General features: G+C 41.4%; 1 protein-coding gene across 1 annotated transcript in view; it reads right to left on the bottom strand.

Annotated features, from left to right (window-relative positions):
- LOC135434514 (uncharacterized) overlaps positions 1–17,359 on the bottom strand; it is a gene marked incomplete at its 3' end in the record, with an annotated part of 65,969 nt that overhangs the window by 42,102 nt on the left and 6,508 nt on the right. The window contains exon 3 of the mRNA XM_064691124.1: positions 3,722–3,928. Coding sequence (XP_064547194.1) covers positions 3,722–3,928 — 207 coding nt within the window. The remainder of the gene's footprint in view (positions 1–3,721; positions 3,929–17,359) is intronic.

The following is a 17,359-nucleotide window of genomic DNA, read 5'->3' as shown; positions in this document are numbered from 1 at the left end:
CGCCATAGACTTGGCGTTCGCTACAATTCGGCTTTGACTTCGTTAATATCGAAAATGCAGAGCATTAGATGTGCTTGCTTTTGTTGTTGTTTTTTCATACACATTTAGAGCTAAATTTGTGAAGCGGCGAACTTTCAAAAAAGAAACAAACTTAATGCACAGAACGAAACGGGCGCACAGCAGAGCAGACAGCCAAAGCTTTTCAGCGCACAAAAGCTTGCGCTGCTGACTGGCTGCTGGCTGCTTGCTTCGTGTTCGATGTGCGGTGTTCGTGTTCGATGTTCGTGCATGTTCGGCAACGGCAATGACAGTGTAGCTGTGCCTCGTACTTTACATTCTGCCTCTTAGTAGGTCAACAAAATTCCGGACAATGGCCTTTCGCTTTCGTCTGAGCGTCTGCGATGCGTCGCTGTCGCTGTTGCTGTTGCTGTTGCTGTTGCTGTTGTCGTCGCTGCAACTGCAGCTAGAAGCGACGCTGGCGTCGGCGCCAACAGCGAATGAGCGTGGAAATGTAAATAGAAGCGTTGCAAAGGCGAGCGAACCACCGCAATTTGCCCAACGACGGGCCCATTGCCTGTCAGGGCAACTCACACACACACACAAACACACGCACGCACACATGCATATATCACAGGCATGTTTGCATGCAGTCGCCGCGATGTGCATGAAGATATTTCAGCTGTCGCTGCCGCAGTCGATACCGTTTTTTTTCTTTTTTTTTTTTCTAATTTTCTTCTTTTTTTTTATTTATTTATATTTTTGCTTTGGCGATGGCGTAATAGACATGTCCGCCTCCTGCTGTGGCAGCGTCTACGTCTGCGGCTGCGACTGCTATTGATTGCCAGCTGGAAGCTTGATGTGCCATGTGCCATGTGCCATGTGCAGCGCACGCCCCACTCTCCACACATACCTCCCCCCCCCCCACACTTGTTCACTAACCAATCACATTGCTGCGAAGCTGTAAACAAGATGAAGAAGAAGAAGAAGCCGTAGAAGTTGGCCAGTTGAAGCGATATTAACTTGAACTCTAAATAAATTGAGATGTCTTTTGTTTCAAATGAAAAGTGAAGATATATATAAACGTACATATATATATACATATATGGATTCGTCTGTATTATATAGATAAAAGGAGCTTTTTCTTCCTGAATAGACATTGAGTATTCTTTAAAATCTCAAAGTTATATAGCTAATAAATGATAATATATACATATATGTATATATATGTATATGTATATGTATATAGGGAGCTTTATCTTATATAGGGAGCTTTATCTTACTTAATAGACATTGAGTATTTCCCCGCAATGAGCTTTTTCTTAACGTTTTATGCCTTAGCTTAATTTTATAATATATATATAATTTTATATAGCTATTTATTACGAAATTCCTGCAATTGGATCTATGACTGTACAATGGAAATTGTGAGCTTTCGAGAATTGTAATTTTCCAGAAATTGGGAACCTTGCGACATTTGTACTGTCTTTACCTACGCAAAAAATGAGAATATTTGACAAATTAGCAGTTGAAGCAGTTCGAATTAACGAGTGATGACTGTATCTAACATTTTGCATTAATAGATGTATATTAGGGAAAACAAAAAGTACCAAGAGTCTGTTTAACAAAGCTTTCAAAGAAAAGCACAAGTACAGTGAAACATTGCTAAGACAAACCTTCTTTATTGGTTTCTGCTTTCAATTGAAAAGGTTTTCACAGTTCAGCAAAGCTCTTGTTCGATTTTAAAGTCTATCAAGGCCGACTTTTTGGCCGACTTACAGCTTTGTTAAAGCGCATTTCCTATAATTCCCAAACAGTTGACGCAGCTTAAAGCTCGAGTTGTTCGCTAGATCGCAGTTAACTGAGACTTCAGCATATCCAAAGTTTAGCCTGAAATGCGAGACTCGACTCTAGTTTTCCAATTCTGAGATATAGTGAGACATGTATAGTACAGTGAAGCAATGCTAAGGGAAACCAGTTAAGTCAGCTCTTTCTGTAAGATTCTGCTTTCTTAAATTCTTGTTGCTTAAAGCTTCGTTAAAGCAGCTTTCTTATGATTCACAAACGGTTGACGCAAGTGAAAGCTCGAGTAGTTAGAGTCGCCGCAACATTTGCTAACTGCGCGTTTCTCTGGAAAAAAGGACTTATTTTTAGATGAAAAATGCATGATGTGAAGTTTGAAAAGGGTCCTGTCACAACCAGTTGTAAGTTAGCCGTGGAACCCAACGGCGCGCGTGTGAAAGTGTGTGTGTGTGTGTGTGTGTGTGTGTGTGAGTATGTAGGTTAGAGGGCAGCGTACATTGCACTCACACAGACCGAAGGACAGATTGTGGGAGTGGGAGGGGGAGGGGGAGTGGGAGGGGGAGGCGGCTTGTCCTTATATAAAAACTACCAGCCCCAGAGCCAGGCCAACAGCAGCAGCGAATGGCCAAGTCAACTCAGGCGAATCCTTGACGCTGACGTCGACGCTGACGTCGACGCCCAAGTCACGTACCGTGGAGTGTGCTCGAAAAGGCGGCGACACGCCAGCCGAACCGTACCCAAAACCGAACCCGAACCCAACCGAACCCAACCGAACCCAAAACCCGTCCAAATGGGGGCGTGCAGTCAGCTCCAGACAACTTGCCACGAGCCCGTTGCCCGCTGCCCGTTGCCCGTTGCATATTTATGAGGCACATACGTCCATGGCTTCCTCTGCTACCTCTGCTTCCTCTGCCTGCGCCCGTGCGAAGGTTGTTGGCACAGATTTGCGGCAGTCCATTGTACCCGCCGAAGGATGCGCAATCCTTCGTCCGCCAACAACCTTGGGCAACAGCTAATACTGCATAATTCAGGACGAGTCCATAAGCTACGTGCATATATAAATATATAGATATATATATATTCCTGATCCCTTAATGCGTCAATTTAATCTCACAGCTAGTCCACGGCGAAGGTCCTTTTATATGCCTCACAACATTAAGAGAGCTCTCTCCACATTCGCTCAGGTCGTTAGACATCGATAGACATCGGTAGATATCGATAGACATCGATAGATATCGATAAGCGAGCGCAATTTGTCGTTTAGTTATCGGAGATCGATAAAGAGCTGAGGTCCATTTGAATAGCATTCACGCCGATGTTTTCCCAATCGATAATGCGATTCATATCAATTATTATCGACTTTTATCGATTATAAGCGATATTTATCGATTTCCAAATCTGCATACACATTGTAAGTCAATCAGTTGGATTGCAAAACAAAATTTGCTATGCTTGGTGTGACATTGACTAATCGATAAATATCGTTATCGATAAATATCGATTGGGAGTATATCAAAGCGGGAATTCGAATGTACATATAACAAATAACATTCGCAAATCATATATAACGCTGACATTTAATTATTGCCAATAATCGATAAATATCGATTTTATAGTATATCATGCAGTTCATCATCGATAAATATCGATATGCAATTGGCTTCTATGTGAATTCATGCGCACATATGGGAAAGCTGATTTGATATGCGTGAAAATTTCAGAGGAGTTGGCCAAAAGAAGCATAGACTGGGTAACTGCTAGTCGGGCACGCTCGACTACATTTTTTAATGGGTATCTGCTCAAGTCGCATATAAACTTACATACATAAGTGTTTATAAGCTAACTGCTCTTACTGCTGTTGCAACGTCCACTTGCAACGCCCGCTTGCAACAGCCGCTTGCAACAGCCGCTTGCCACTTACCCCTCGTCTGTGCTGCGCTGCCTATGGTCGGTGCTGCTCCTGAATCTGAATCTGTCTCTGGTTCGTATTTGATGTGTTGTTGCCTTTGTTGTTTTGATGCTTGTTGGTTTTGGTTTTGTTCGTGTTTTTGTTTTTGTTTTTGTCGCGTTGCGATTAATGTAGCTGCCAATATTCACATTGACTCTGTGGACGCGGGCAAGACGGGTGCTGCGGAGAGAGAAGAAAAAAAAGAGCAACAACAAAAATTTGAATTAGTGCAAATTTTCTCAAGTTAGCGCGCTTGTGTCTTGGCTAAGCTTAGCGCGTGCATCAACCCAAACGCAAGGCTGCTGCGAACTAATAGACAGATGGCGTCAGTGTTAACGTAAGGTGTCGCTGCACAGTCAACAGATGGCGATAGCAAGCTTTTTAGCCAGCAGAAGCTCGGCGCGCTGAATAAACTAACAGCGACTTAACAGTGCTAACATATGTATGGCTTGGTGACTTAACAGCGCCGAGACATGTGCAACTAATGCTGCATGCTTAATAGCGCGCGCTTTTTTTTAGCATAAGCGTGAGCAGCTGCTAAACAATGGCGGCAACATATGAATATTTGTAGCGCAGACACGAACCACACACGCCTAGCTGTTGAGCTGCCATTACAAAATTTAATTATTATATATTGAGAATATGACAAATCAAAATACCTGCTGCACAATAATAAACTTTACAAACACGTGTGTTTATATATAAGTATATTAAGATATAAACGCATTCGTTGGCTGCAGCTGTTCGGCATTTACAGCTCTGTTAGCTAAAGCTTGCGCTCTCTTCACTGTTACTGCTGTTGCCAGCGTGGCGCTCTTAAAGCATTGCTCTCCCGCTCGACCAACTCTTCGCTGGCAAGTTTATTGACTTGCCTCTTGCTTTGGCTCTTCTGTTTTGAAATTCTGTTGTTGTTGCTGCTGTTGCTGTTGTTGTGTTTGTGTGTCAATCGGTTTCATTAACCCGGCGAATGCAACGACGTCAGCGTCGACGTCAACGTCGCCAATGGCAGACACAGCATGAAAGGTCAACAAAGTACGTTCCACACACACATATGCACATGTACATGCACATGCAGATGCACATGCACTTGTGCGTGGCCTGCGGCAACTTGAACTCTAAAATGTCACTAAATACGAAGTGGCACTTACAGCCTGCCCCTTACCCGGGTCCAGCCGCACGGCACCTGCTGCCGCCGGCGACCCCGTCGAGCAGCAACAACAACAACAACAGTGCCAGCCAGCAAATGCGGAAGAATGCATAACGCAATGCCACAAATGAAACGAAAACAAAACAACAACAAAATTACAAACAACAATAACAACAACAACAACAAGAATGGCGGGCAGCGCAACAATAACACGGGCAAAATCTAAACAGAGCTGCGTACACAGCGGATTTCCCGCTAAAATTTAATTGCGCATCAAGAAGCTGTTAACGCACACACGCACACCCCTTCCTCCACCCCTCACGCCGTCAGGCAGCAGAACGAAACCTGCATTGAACGAAACTTCGTCTTTCGACTTCGACTTTCGTCCAGAGTTGGTCGCTTGTCGTGCTTTTCTTCTTCGTGACTTTGGTTTATTCGTGCTTTAAATCTCTTATCAAGTTAATCCAATTGGAAATAAGACAAGGCCCCAAGCTATGGCAAATGCAGTCTTTGGTAACTTCGGTATTTATGGTCCGATCTTTATGAAATTTGCAGCACTCAAATATGGCATACTTAAGTGTGTGTATACCAAAGCTTCCCTTGGCACATCTAGTTATTCCTTCAGTTTTTTGTATAAAGGAGGTCGCTAAATACTTACTTATATAGATTGGTTAATCCTATCAAGTTCTTTTCAATAATGTGCACTTAAGTTGATTAAGATAATACTCTAAACCCTGGTAACTCAAAGACTTATTCATGCTTTGACAATGTTCAAGAAGCGGAAAGACTTGTTATTAAAGTAAAGAAATCACATTAGTCATACTTCTAGATAATTACTTTGCCAACATTATATTCTCAGCTTCTGCCTCTATCAACCGATTCGAAAAAACAAAGTAAATGAACTCTGACTAGGGAGAGTTAACTTTTGAAATTTCTGGGCTCTAACTCTTGGAGTTACTGATAGATTGCATAGGCGATTTGTAGCCTACTTTTAGGATTAAAGATATATAGCAAAAAATCTATCCAACAGATTTCTTTGATATGTAGAAGAAAGAACCAACATGCCAAATTTCAAGAATCGTTGTCTTATATTTGCTGGGCTCCGATAGACAGACTGCGAAAAAAAGCATATTCTGCAGGTTAAACGTATGATATAGGAGAGAACTTATGAATTTATATCTTTTAAGTGAAAAAGATTATATATGTATGCTGAGTTCCAATAGATAGGCTGCGAATAAGAGCACATTGTGAAGGTTAAATGTATGATATAGAAGAGAACCTTTAGTTTTATATTTGTTTAAATTTCAGAGATCCTACATATACAATTTCCAAGGTCTAGCTCTGATTGTTGCTGAGTTCCGATAACATTATACTTTTCAGGTTAAATGTATGACAACAGAAACTATGTACAACATATTGTAAATTGTGATGCACCTATATACCAAATTTCTAAAATATAATCACATTTTCCATGTAGATGGGCGGACATTCTAAATATTTGAGTCAAGGGATTAAACATGTGATATAGGGAGAAAAATGTAAAACAAATCGAAATGCTGCCTGGAAGAGAATTTGCAGAGTTCAGCTCTCTTGGTTGTCGATTTCGAATAGATAGGCAGGAAGTATTAAGTAGGATCTGCGAAGCAAATACACTTTGCAACACTGTCTCTGGTCAACACTGTCTCTGGCAAAACGAAGCGCATGTTAAAGCTGTTGTCATTCGATGATCTATGATTCTGCTGCTGTTGTTGTTGGCTTCATTCTGTTTGTCAACAGTTGGCAGCAACGCGGCGCACACACACACACGCACACACACACGCACACACACATATAGAGACGTTTACATTTGGCCTTGTTGTTGTTGTTGTTGTTGTTGTTGTTTCGCATTGTGTGCATAACACAAGACAAACAAAAGTATCCGCCGTGTTCCGTCAGTTCCACACTCCGCACTCTGCACGGCCTCAGGCCAACAGGCACAGTGGGACACTGGGAACAGAAGGGAGGGGAGGGGGGGGGGGGGGGGGGAGCAACGTAGGAGTCAGCACACGGCAGCAGGCTAAAGGCAGGCAAAAATAAAAATAGATTTTTCTCGGTATATAGGATAACGACCAGGAACGACCCCAAAAGCGCGGCCGCACGGGCAACGACCGGCAAAACACAGACGCAAAAGCAAAAACAACAAAAATAAGAAGAAGAAGGTGAAGAAGAAGAAGCAGCAGAGACAAAATCAACGCAAGTTCCGTTTGGCGCGCGTGCTCTTTGACGTTGCGAAGAGAGCGCTCCCTTTCAGCCCTGCGCTCTGTTAGTGCGTCTGTGTGTGTCTGTGTGTGTGTGTGTGTGTGCCGCTCTTTAGGTCCTACCGCACGACATGCACACACGCAACACACACACACAGATGCACATTGTAATTGAAAGAGCGCGAGAGAGAGCGCGCGCGCGGCTGCTATTGTTGTGTGCGTTTGTGTGTGTGCGTGCGTTTGTGTTTGTAGGGGTTGCTGACCTCTTCTCAGGGTCGCCAAAGGTTGTTCAACTCAAAAAAAAAAAAAAAAACCAAACAAAACAAAACACACACAAAAAGGAGCTCAATGTATGCCGTTGCTGCGCACTGGCGGGCGTAGGGACGCGTTTGCCTGCCCAAACAACCCCGCCACCCGCTGTTCTATTGCCACACACACACACAAAACTCTCTCTCTCTCTCTGTGTGTGCGTGTGTGTGAGTGTGTGTTTGGCGCTTGTTGGGCGCCAAAAGTGTGCTGGTCGTTGCCCTCGCTGGCTTTGCTCCTGCCCCTGCAGCCCCTGCTGCCCCGCGCCCACACTCTGCTGCTATCTTTGTCCCGCTTGTTGGGGCGCCCTGACGTAATGTCGCAACAGGGCATTTCCCGCATTCCCCCCCCTTCGGCACACTCTTCCTATCTCTCTCTCGCTCGCTCCCTCGCTTGCTTACCTTGGTTCTGGCGCTTGCCGGCATTTTGTTGTTGTTATTATTGCAACACATTTGCCACTTGGTTTTTTGCGCGCAAAGTTGCAACTTGGAGCTGGGGGTAGGTGCACGTAGGGCTGCTGCAACGTCCTCAGCTGCGCTGCGCTGCGTGGCGCTGTGCATAGTTTTATACATTGTCTGAGGTTAGGGTTGAATGCGCGACGCGCGAGCAATTTTTTTTTGTTTTGTTTTTTGTTGTTGTGTTGTTGTTGTTTACTTTGCTCTGCATTTTCAACTGTTTCTGTTGCTGTGCGCCATTTTCTTGTTCTTTTTTGTTTGCTATTTGTGTTCTTGTCTACGTTTTCCTAATCCTGTTTTTATTCCTGTCATCATTTGCATTTGCAATTTTTTTTATATTCCAGTTTTCTTTCCAATTTCCACTTTTCATAACTGTTCACATATTGTCTTCCATCATCCCATAACATTTCCCAAAAAACAAACTAGGCATGGCAATTCAAAAAGGCAACGAAAAGGCAATTCTCTAATGAATTGGAATAGGCGTACAGCACAATGTGATAGATGCTTGGAACTGGATATACTGGATATACTAGATATAGAAATATTTCAACAGAGTAAGCCCAAAAGCTGTATCTATAAATGTGACAAGTTCTGAAAATATTGAATAGAAAACAGTTGAGGGAAGAAATAGAACAGATATATAAGAATGCACCCTATGGATCCTATGCTTAATTATGCCATCAAATATTGTTTTACCCATTGCTAATTATATTTCTATTCCTATTCCTGTTCCCATTCCTATTTCTATTCATATTCATATTCATATTCATATTCATATTCCTATTCCTATTTATATTCCTATTCCTATTCCTATTCCTATTCCTATTCCTATTTCTATTTCTATTTCTATTCCAATTCCTATTCCTATTCCAATTCCATTCCTATTCGTATTCGTATTCGTATTCGTACTCGTATTCGTATTCGTATTCGTATTCCTATTCCTATTCCTATTCCTATTCCTATTTCTATTCCAATTCCTATTCCTATTACTATTCCAATTCCATTCCTATTCCTATTCCTATTCCCATTCCTATTCCTATTCCTATTCCTATTTCTATTCCTATTCCTATTCCTATTCCTATTCCCATTCCTATTCGTATTCGTATTCGTATTCCTATTCCTGTTCCTATTCATATTCCTATTCCCATTCCTATTTCTTTTCCAATTTTAGCAATTCGTTAATATTTATTTTCCTATCCCATTTCCATTTTATTTCCCATCTTTAGTCCTACTCTTAATGATTGTGTTATTCCTTTTCCTTATCATATTTCGATTCCTATTTCATTAAACCATTTATATTCCCACTTTCCACTTCAATGACACATTTCTTGATAAAGCATCCTTTCGTGTTAGGCATAGACCGGTTCCCAATGTTTTTCATCGTGTTCAATTTCTAAATATCCATTTCCATATTAATTCCTTATCTTATTCTCAATCAATCCTTTTCCCAATTATAATCACATATGATATACATATATCCTATACATATATCACAGATCTACAGCTATTCCCTTTCTCTTTTGTAACTCTATCTCCAGGCTTTTTTATTCCTTTCATTTATTAGCACATCTATTCGTAAACTGTTTCATTTCCTCTTCATATAAATCATCATGTTCCAGATCCTTTTTTTTCTATCCTTAAACACTTTTCATTTCTTAATTCAAATTCTTTGAATTACTTGCCTCCAAGTTCCCATATTTTCTTCTGCCTACACATATTCCTGTACTGGGTACTCGTATTCCTTAGTATTCCTCTTCTTTCTCAATTTCTTTTCATTTCGTTATTTCGATTCGTATCTTTATCTTATCTTGCACTTATTCAAATCAAATTTATTCGTTTTATGCTTGTTAAGTTTCCTATAACTTTTTACATTCCTTTGACTTTGCTTTACTCTCTTTTACTCTCTCTCTCTCTTTCTGTATTTCGAGTCGAATCTTTCTTCTTTGCTCATCAGTATCTAATCTTTCGGCGGTCTTCTTCTAGTTCCTCGCTTTTTTCTATGCTTTGACTATAACTATTATAATTCCTGTTCCATTTGAAAATATCTTCGATTTTGAACTTCGTTTTTTTTTTTTGATTTTCCTATACATATTTCTAGTCTTATTTTTTCATCGCCATTTCTCATAATCATCTATCTTTCGCTTCTCCCCTTTACATTCCGCTTTCTACTTCCATGCATACTTCTTTCTATTCTTATATATTGTCTATTTCTCTATCTGCTCTGTCCAACTTTTTTATCGATTTTCCTATTTGCATCTGTTTTCGTATTCATTATCAAGTTCAAATTCGTATTACTATTTTGAGGAATGTTTCTTTATATTCCCAATTACACTTATCTTTAATCTTCATCTTCATCATATTTCCCTTGCTACCTTCTCCTCTCTCTACTTTTCTCTTCTTTCTCTTTGCCCCTCGATTCGCATTGCCATATCAAGATCTAGCTTGATTCCTCCTAATTACATTCCCTTTTCACTTCCACTTCCATTTCCTACTTCCCTCTTCCTTCTTCCTCTCCCTCCACTGCCCATCCGTCTGTCTGCCCGCCTGTCTCTGCAGGATCAGCTACCCTCCGCTCCCCTCCCCTCACCATCCGCCCAACCCACCCACTGCCTAATCAGCTCTTGAATCGCTCGGCAACAGTGTCCGACCGACTGACGCTCTAACTGCCATCTCTTTCGCTCCTTCTACGCTTGCGACTGCGACTATGACTTAGATTGGCCGCGTATCAGTAAAGGCAACAGACGTCGCCGACGGCGCGTGCTCGTTTTTATCGGTCATTAGCCTTCGCAGCGCCAGCAGCAGCAGCGGCAGCGGCAGCAGCAGCGGCAGCGGCAGCAGCAGCGGCAGCGGCAGCACCACCCTAGGGTGAGCCTATTGAGCCTATGGGCTCTGCGCCTGGTGCCCATCATCAATGCGTCACATAGGCTCGTGGACGCTATCAATCACACACACACACACACGCAGGGCAAAAGCAAGAGCACAAAAAAACAGAAGAAGAAAAATAATACAAATAAAATAAATATAAAATAAAGAAAGAAAAAGCCATGACCGTGAAGTTTAACGGCCTCCGGGGGCGATGCCACAGCGCCCAGCTTGGCCTATCGCAGTTCTTGTTGTTGTTGTTGTTGTTGTTGCTGCTGCTCGTATTCTGCTTCTTCTTGTTGTTACAATTGCTGTTCTCGCTGTTGTTGCTGTTGTTGTTGTCTTTGCCGCCCACCGGCTTTGCGTGCTGCTCGCACAAAGGGCCGAACCCTATTTGGGCTCTGCTGCTGCTTGTTCTTCTTTTTCTTCTTCTTCATCTTGCCCTCACAACTGCCGTTGTCAGCAGCTTCATTTGCGGCTTCAGCTGCTGCTGCTGCTGCTGCTGCTGCTTCTTCTTCATTTTCTGCTTGTTTTTTTTTCGTTTTTGTTTTTGTGGCTTGACATTGAACTCGAAAATTGACGCGCGCCGCTGGGCAAAAGCGCTGCTGCCCATGCTCCAACTCCGGCGCCCCCCTCCCCCCCCCCCTCCCCATCTATCTATCTCTTTGCCGCTCACATGCTCTTTTGCTAGCTCACGCTCCTGCTTCCACATACGCACACACACACACACACACACACGCAGCCATATGGGCGCACTCTCTCGCTCTCGCTCTCTCTCTTCCCGCTTATTAGCAATTTTCGTTTTGACTATGCGACCAACTTTGTTGTTGCTGTTGCTGCTGCTGCTGCTCTGCTTCTTCTTACTCTTCTGCTGGTTGCTGTTGTTGTTATTGTTGTTGTTGTTGCTCTTTTGCTTCTTCCGCAGCTGTGGACGCTGCAAGTTCAGTGAACTTTTCGGGTAGAAAGCGCTAAAAACCTTTATTATTCGAATTTTTCGATTTTGGTTTTGTTTTTGTTTCTTTTTTTTTTTTTTTTTGGGCTTTGGCTTTTACTGCCGTGATTTCTATGCGTGTGTATGTGTGTGCTTGTGTGTGTGTCGACTACGTGATAATTCGCCTCGAAAAGTGAAGCCCAAACCTCAAATTGTGTTGCGTTGACTGATGATTAATTATAATGATGATGATGATGATGATGATGATGATTATGATGATGATGATGCCCTCTTGCCCTTGCTTTCCATCGCTTCCCCTCGCCCACAACTGCTGCCCCTCTCTTTCGAGCACGCACATTTCTTTACATACACATACACATACATATGTATGTATATATCTTTTACTTAACTGATTTACACAGTTTTTATGGCCCGAGGCGAACTGTTTGACCTCGCTGGGCGCAGTGTCACGCAACGCGTTTCCATCAGGTTTAAGGTTACGTTTTGTGTTTCCGCATTTGCCCGCCTACTGGGCGGTTTTTGGGGCTTTTCTTGCCATTTTTTTTTCGAATTTCAGTTATTAATTTTACTCTCCAAACTTTTGTAATTTTCTTCTCTCTCACGTCCGTAAAAGGTTTCGTTCCCTTAGATACATTACGCCAAGATTTTTCCAAATTAACATAACTAATGTAAATTTATGTTTATGACTTCCATTATATAGCACACATATCTATGTCTCTGTCCAAGCTTTTGTAACTTTCGTTTCTCTTCTATATCGCATCCGTAAACGGTTTCGTTCACTTAGATACATTACGCCAAGATTTTCGAATTTCACTTAAATAATTTACATTTTTATGATCGCAGTCATATATGTACATATGTATATCCGTGTCTTCCAGGTTTTCTGCTTTTCCTGTCTCTTTTATATCGCATCCGTAAACGGCAGGAGAGCTTGATGTATTCATTCCTTTTTGTGCACCATTCGTAAATGCAATCAACATAAATATTGTTTATCTAAATATCATTTGTTCTTGGGAACAGCTTTCAAAACTTTTGCAGTTCTGATTCGGATTGAAATCCTTTCCCAAAAATTAAAATTTATATAATATGTATTACATATTTGTTGCGATCTCATTCAATCTTTTGTAGGTTACGAAATTTCTGCTTTATTTTCGACACATATCACTTTACTAATCAAATTGTGTTGTTTTGTTTTGAAACTAAGGCCAAGAGTTAGTAATTGTCAAGGTACAAAAGTCCATTGTGCAACTATATAGAAACTGCTTATATCGACAGATTAACATGCAAAGCAAACAGAAAACGAATGCGAAACATAAATGAATATTGTGTTACAACGAAATGTGCATTTCCTTATTGTACACCAACGACAATTAGTCAGCAATGTCAAGAACTAAGGTCAATAATCATATATGGGGGTAAAACGAGGGAGATATCCAAAATGTGAATTGTTCTTAATCCGTGTATACTATACGAGAAACAATAATCCAAGTTTGTTGTATCTAGTTCCTATAATCCTCGAGTAATGCTCAAAAAACTATATCTCAAATTCAATATTTATCGATATTGTGGAAATGGTGGGAGATATTGAAAAGAAATGTTTGACTTGTTCTGCGTAAGGTTTACGAGAATATATATTTCAAAATACAAGTCTGTAGCTTTTGTAGTTTACGAGATCGGTCAGATAGGCACCAAAATATAATATACTTTATAAAGACACTCGATACATAAGTTATAGAACATTTGTCAACACTGTATTGGGTTCTAAATATACAGTATTCATCATATTTGATTTGAATATAAATGATTTCTTAGCAAGCGATCGTAACATTCCACGAGATATTTATCGTCAGTATTATTCATTTCCAAAACTGAGTTGTTTCCAGATCCAAAAAGAAAAACAAAGATACATATGTATGTCAATATTTTTGATGGCATATAAAAATGAAATTCATAAATGACGACACAAAGAATACACTAACAACAACATGAGCAGACAACAGTAACAAAAACAACAACAACAACAACAACAATAGCAAGAGAAAGAATAACAACCAATTTTATGAAAGTCACAGTCAAGGTCAACATGCGTGCAAAGACACACAGCGCGGCATTGGCGCGAAAGAGACAGCGCTAAATGCATACATATACATGCTATGTGCGCTCTAGTGTGTGCGTGGGTGCGAGTGGGAGAGCGCGATCGCCACATTGTATTTCTACTTCACGCTTGCTTTCACGCACTCGCTGCCCTATGGATTAAGCTCCAAAGAATTCGCACAAGAGAGCGAGAGCGGCAGAGTGAGCGAGAGAGAGAGAGCGCGCGCATTGAGAGCACGACAAGTTCATGAGTGGGGTGGGCAGTGAGCAGCGAGCAGTGAGTGTGGGTGCGGCGATCGCTTATGCAGACGGCGACAAGGAAGTGCAGCGCAGCGCAGTGCAGCGCAGCTCATTGGCATTTTGGCATCGACTTTGTCGTCATCGAGCGATAAAAACAACGAGAGGAGACAGGCAGAGCGCAAAAGACAAGACATCAGCAATAAATGAAATCAAAGTAATTTCATTTTACCGTGGCTAAGGCAGAAATGCTGTCTTCTGCCGCTGTCGCAGCCGTGAACAAATGACTCACTTGCTCCCCAGCAGCATTACACACACATACACAGTCACATATAGATGCTCTCTCACACACAAACACACACACGCTCAGGCAAGTCGCACAAAAGGAAAACAAATGGCTAGGTCGGTCGTTCACCTGCGTTCGCTTTGGCTTTGGAGCCAAAGAGAGCCGAGTACTTAATTTAAGAGAGTCAACACATAAATCGTGTGCGCGCCCCCACAGATGAGAGTAAACTGTGTTTGTGTGCGTGCATGTGTGTGCGGGCCGGCCGGCCGTTCATTGCTCTCGAATGTTGCTCTCTTACGTTGAGTATTTCATAACGCTTCTGGTTTTTCTTGTTGTTGTATTCGTGTCAATGTTCTATCGCGTTTTGTGTTGTTGCTTTCGCTCTTGTTTAGGGTTTAATGACATTGCCGGTTTTCTGTTTTTTTTTCCTTCTTTTTTTGCGCTTGTTCGTTTGCCTGCTTGTTTATTTATTCTTGCAAGGCAAATAGCAGCGGCAGTGGCGTCGCTGTACAGGCGGCGGAGGAGGCAGGAGTCGATTAACCACATATGTATGTATGTAGGAAATGTACATATGTACATACATACCTCAATATTTATGTACGTAAATATGCTTGTGGATTCCATCCACAACTTAGCATTTGACAAATTAATACTAAACTTTATTTATTTAATAAATCAGAAACGATTACTTTTAATGCATATATGTATGTACATATGTATACATATATACATATGCACATTTAAACCTCGTCACCTGTAACGGGCCTAACAATAACGCAATCGACAAATTTGTAGGGTGCGCAGCGTCAACAGCGGTTGCGTTGATCACGACGCCAACTTACAACGAAGGCTGCAACTTTACAGTGCGGTATTTTCAATATTTTTGTGCCCTATAAAAATGAAACTAAAATGGACATTCCCGATATTCAAATGGAATAAGCTACATATACAAGTATATATAGACAAATCAGATATACATATGAAAATATATAAATTCCTGTCATATAATTGAACTGGAAATAATTAAATTTGTCTGACCACAGCAATATGAGTCATTGGACTTAACATGTTTTTAATTGTTACAGGGAATTTCGAAGTCGAGCCGCCTTAATAGCAGGCTATTCGTTTACTTGTATTACTTTTCAGTTGTTGCTGCTGCTGCTGCTGCTGCTGTCGGTCGTTTGGCCGCTACGCTTCCTCGTATTCATTGCTGCCGACGACGCGACGTCGCTGCTTTAAGCTTTTTTTTTTTTGCTTTTGTTTTAGCGCTCGCACAAATGTGTGTTAGCGGCGGTCATTCACACCGAACGTGCCCTTTCGAGAGTAGTGCGCGCTAAGCGAGCTCTCTCCCTCGCTCATGCCAGTACACTGATACGCTCTGCACTCTCGCAAGAGAAACAGTGCGTGGAATATATACATATGTACATACATACATATGTATGAATATAGATACGTGCGAGCGTTTGTGTGCGTGTGTGCGTGCGTAGTGTGTAGTAGTACAATGGCAATAACCGCAAAAACGCAAACTTTAACTTGCTGTGAAATTTACAAAATGTTATTTATATGCATTGATTATGAATATATGTACATACATACATGTATGTATGTATTATTTTTTCGCTTTTTTTGGGTATGCAAACTGCCAAAATGCATACATAAAATCAACCAGTTGCTGTTTCAGCTGTGATTTGTGATTTAAGCAATGCGTCTTCCGCATCCGATTGACGTCACTGGGCGAAATTACGCAACGACGGCGACGAGTGACTAATTTAACCATATCTTTAACACACTCACACATGCAAGCATACGCATGCACACACAGATAGACAGAAGCGAGACAACAAACATGAAAGCCGTGGACTAGTGTAAAAGTAAAAGGTCATTGAACGAACATTGTACCTATTTCTGCTATTTAAACACACTCAAACACACACACACACACACATATATATATCCATACATATCGTAGGCGATTGTTATTACTACGCTCACACACATACACATGTATTTGCAAAACTAAAAACAACAACTACAACAACTGAACAAAGCGAAGCCAAGTACTTCGCCTTTAACATACACACATACATACATACGAACATATTCGCCGCTCTAAGCGAAAATGGAGAAATTGGAGAAATGGAAATGGTGAAATGCCTGAGCAGAAACGAAATGAAATAATGGGCAAGGGCAGCGCGTTGGAAAGCGTCGCCGCTGGCAAGCGCAAAAAGAAAATAGACAAATGACAAGTGAGAGCGTGACAGAGGCAGACGGAGACAGAGAAAGAGAGAGAGAGCGAGCGAGCGAGCGAGAGTGAGGGGTGCAGCGCGAAACACACAATATGAAAGATGAGGATCAGACAAGCAGCAGCCGCTGTCGCAGCGCAGTCGCTGCAGAACAGATCCCTGTACATAACGATTGAATGTTATGAATGTTTTTTTTTTATTTTTTTTTGTTTAACTGAATTGTAAGCACATTCCACAACATACCCTTGCAGAGGGTATTCAAATGTTGTCATGGAATGTGTGAAACGATTTGAATCTTAATGATTTTAAATAGCTATCAAAAAAGCACTATTAGAAAAGATTCCGTTATGTTGAAACTGGACATAGATATATCCGTCTTTCCTCCTTACATCATATATCGAATATCATATAGTTAACCATAGAAGCAGTTGGTCAAAAATAGTTATATTCTAAAATATTTCTTGATCAAACCTCCCAATTGCAAACTTCATTATGATTCGAGCTTATGAACAAAATCTTCTTCAAATCAGACAATCATATACTATATGAGAAAAGGGTATTTATTGATCGTAAACTTATTCTTTTTCTTGCTTATTGTTTGGTTTTCACTTCTGCTTTAAAGAAAGCGGCGAAAATTGCAACCGAACATTACAAAACGGCCAACTCGACAATAAGGTATGTGTAAAATGATACAAAACGTATCCAATGTTGGGCCCCATGACTCAGACTTTGTCGCCGAATCGGGTTCCGAATAAGGGATCTCGGATTTGAATGAGGCGATGACACAGGCCG

The sequence above is a fragment of the Drosophila montana genome, unplaced genomic scaffold (assembly GCF_035044405.1).
Source record: "Drosophila montana isolate Dmon_TW-CO22-7 unplaced genomic scaffold, ASM3504440v1 contig_3326_1, whole genome shotgun sequence".
NCBI classification, from domain to species: Eukaryota; Metazoa; Arthropoda; class Insecta; order Diptera; family Drosophilidae; genus Drosophila; species Drosophila montana.
The sequence above is the reverse complement of the archived record's forward strand: the minus strand, read 5'-3'. Positions and strand labels throughout refer to the sequence as shown.